At 55.6% G+C, this 2,717-nt stretch overlaps 1 protein-coding gene across 5 annotated transcripts in view; it reads right to left on the bottom strand.

Moving 5' to 3' along the window:
* Positions 1-768: 768 nt before the first annotated feature.
* KYAT1 (kynurenine aminotransferase 1) overlaps positions 769-2,717 on the bottom strand; it is a 35,637-nt gene continuing 33,688 nt past the window's right edge. For 2 of the 5 annotated variants that reach the window (XM_007103778.3, XM_007103780.3), the window contains 4 exons: positions 2,393-2,579; positions 2,234-2,313; positions 1,428-1,514; positions 769-1,330 (listed from right to left, as the gene is read on the bottom strand). In XM_007103778.3, the coding sequence (XP_007103840.1) occupies positions 1,265-1,330; positions 1,428-1,514; positions 2,234-2,313; positions 2,393-2,579 (420 nt within the window). In that variant the 3' untranslated portion in view covers positions 769-1,264. Of the gene's footprint in view, positions 1,515-2,233; positions 2,314-2,392; positions 2,580-2,717 lie in introns of all 5 variants that reach the window. The other 3 variants (XM_024126460.3, XM_024126461.3, XM_028497300.2) reach the window with 2 other exon arrangements.

Genomic DNA, 2,717 nt, shown 5'->3' with positions numbered 1-2,717 from the left:
GCAAAACCCATGAGCTTGCTATGCAAATGCAACTTCAGGACAATTCCCCAGCACCACCTTCCAGATGATTTCAGGAGTTGCACTGCTTTCCAGTGGGAGGCCCACCCCTGGGATCAAATCTCATTTCTACCTTTTACCAGCTGGATGGCCTCAGGTAAGTCCCCTCACCTCCAAAGCAGTTTCCTCACCTGTAAAATGGAGGCAGTAACTCCTGTCTCAGAGGGTCCTTTAATGAGATGGCGTGCATCCAAGTGCCTGGCATGCAGGGGTGAGCAATAAATGTTAGGGGACACATTCCTTTCCCCTTCTGTCTAATTATGTAATCCCTGGCAATCCTGGCCTGGACTCTGATCCCTGTGGGGTGTGACTGTCCGCGTCTTCCCTGTTAGACACTCAACTGAGGCCCCCATCACACACACACTCACACACACACACTCACACACACACACACACACACACTCACACACACTCACACACTCACACACACACACACACACACACACACACACACACACACACACACACACACACACACACCCCAACGGTAACACATACCATCTGAGCCCCTAGGCCTGGTTTTACCATTAACTAACTGGGTGGCCTCAGACAAGGTCCAAGTCCCTGCCCTTCTTTGGGCCTCAAAACACATTTGTACAAAGAGAGTCTGGGATCTGAGGTTCAGGGAGGTGGGAGGTGCCTTCCATTCTGACTAAGCCCCCATCTGCAATCAGCACCAGGGTGTGAAGCAGAGAGAAGCAGCCAATAACAGTATGAATAACTTAAAACTTTATTATGGGCAAAAGTACTGGCTTGAAGAGTCAAGTCTAAGGGCAACTTTCCAAAATCAAGCTTGGATAAGGAAAGGGAGGGATGCCTGAGGCCTGGCTGGGGCCAGTGCAAGGCTGGGGCCAGGGCTGAGACCCAAGGCCAGTACACTATTGAACTCTGCCCTCTGAGTCCCAGCTGAGTCTGGGGAGGCCAGAGGGGACCCAAGACCATATAGCCCAGCACAGGGAGGACCAGGGAGAGGCCCCGGTCAGGCCTCCTTCACCTCTGCAACAGGAACATAGCTATGCACCATGGGGAAGTACTCCTGACTCCCCCAGGACCAAAAGGGGGGCTCTTCCCTGAGGTTATTCTGTGTTACAGAGAAGAGATCCTCCAGTACCATCTACCCCCAACCTGGGAATGGCTGCAACCTGGACAAAGACAGAGCCCTGCCGAGTGTGCAGGGACCAGGCAGGGCAGGGCCCAGGGGGTGATGTCAGGGCCTGAGCTCATCCTTCCACTTCTGTAGCTTCTTGTCCATGGCCTGGAGCGTGGATTCATCCTGCACCAACACAGATCGGTCCTACCCCTCTCCCCACACCCGCAGGAGGCCTGGGGAGGCTTGGGGAGGTCTTCCCTCCCCCAGGCCTGTCCTTTACCTTCATGAAACAGAAGCGGATGTAGTGGTCAAAGAGCTTCTGATGTGGCACGCTGCAGAAGATGGAGACCGGGATGGCCATCAAGCCCTGTGGAGGAGGAAGCCCACGTCTCAGTGGCCCCACAGCCCAGCAGGCCTCTGGGGGGCTCCAGGGGGTCAGAGGTGTTCCGTGATGAGACAGGAGAAGGAAAATTAGCTTCAGTGCAGCACCTCCCAGTGCTGCATCACGGTCAGAGGAAAAGCATCCCAAATCACCATTCCAAGTCCCTCCTTACGTACAGAAGGGAGAGGGAGGCTGAGAGCAGGGACGATCATGCGGCAGGTCAAGGCAGAGCCATAGAAGAAATAAGTCTTAGGGAATTCCCTGGCAGTCCAGTGGTTAGGACTCTGCACTTTCACTGCTGAGGGCACGGGTTCAATCCCTGGTCGGGGAACTAAGATCCTGTAAACCATGTGGCACGGCCAAAACAAAAAACAAAAAAAAATCCCCACAAACAAACAAAAAAAGAAGTAAGTCTTAGAATCGTAGCTCTGAGCTGGATGGACCTCAGAGTTAATGGGCCAACTCCTCACTGTACAGATGGGAAGACTGAGGCCCTGAGAGGGCAAGAACTCCTGCCAGCCCACAAGGCATATTTAGGCAAATTAAAAACAGGCTCCCCATTCCTTGAAGTGGATCCAACCCTGTACCACGGCTCAAGGCAGAGGATTGGCTGGATTTTGGCGCATCAGCCCCCTGGTCAGGCACCCTTAGCAGTGCACAGCCTGTAAAACATACACAGCGGCCCTGGCAGAGGCCCAGCCCACCTTGGTCTTGATCATCCACTTGACGAAGCGTCTGTCATAAGGCTCATCTGCAGCTCCAGGCAAGTTGGGCATCTTGCTCTCTGGGGGACAGAGGCCAGGCTGAGCCCTGGGCAGCCTCCAGGGCCCTGTACCTGGCCCAACCCGGCCAGTCCCACTCACTGAATTCCGAGATGTCTGTGATGAGGAAGTAGCTGCCCTGGGGGATCACGGGCCTCAGGCCTACAGACTGCAGGCTTTGTATCATGTGGTCACGGCAGCGCTGTATGGCCTGTGGGAGCTGCACAAGGTAGCTGCTGGGTTGGCCGAAGTGCAGCTGCTCCCGTTCAAAGCTCTGGGCTACTGCAGCCTGGGGAGGGCGGAGGGACAAGCAGGTCAGGTGTGACCTGACCTTGGAGCCAGCCCGAACTCCTTTCTTGCCCCACCCCCTCCCCCGGTGGGGCAGGTCCTGCCCCCCCCCCCCCCCCCTGGGCCTGTGTGGGACAGT

Source organism: Physeter macrocephalus, chromosome 13 (assembly GCF_002837175.3).
Source record: "Physeter macrocephalus isolate SW-GA chromosome 13, ASM283717v5, whole genome shotgun sequence".
NCBI lineage: Eukaryota > Metazoa > Chordata > Mammalia > Artiodactyla > Physeteridae > Physeter > Physeter macrocephalus.
This window is presented reverse-complemented; position numbering and strand designations above follow the sequence as displayed.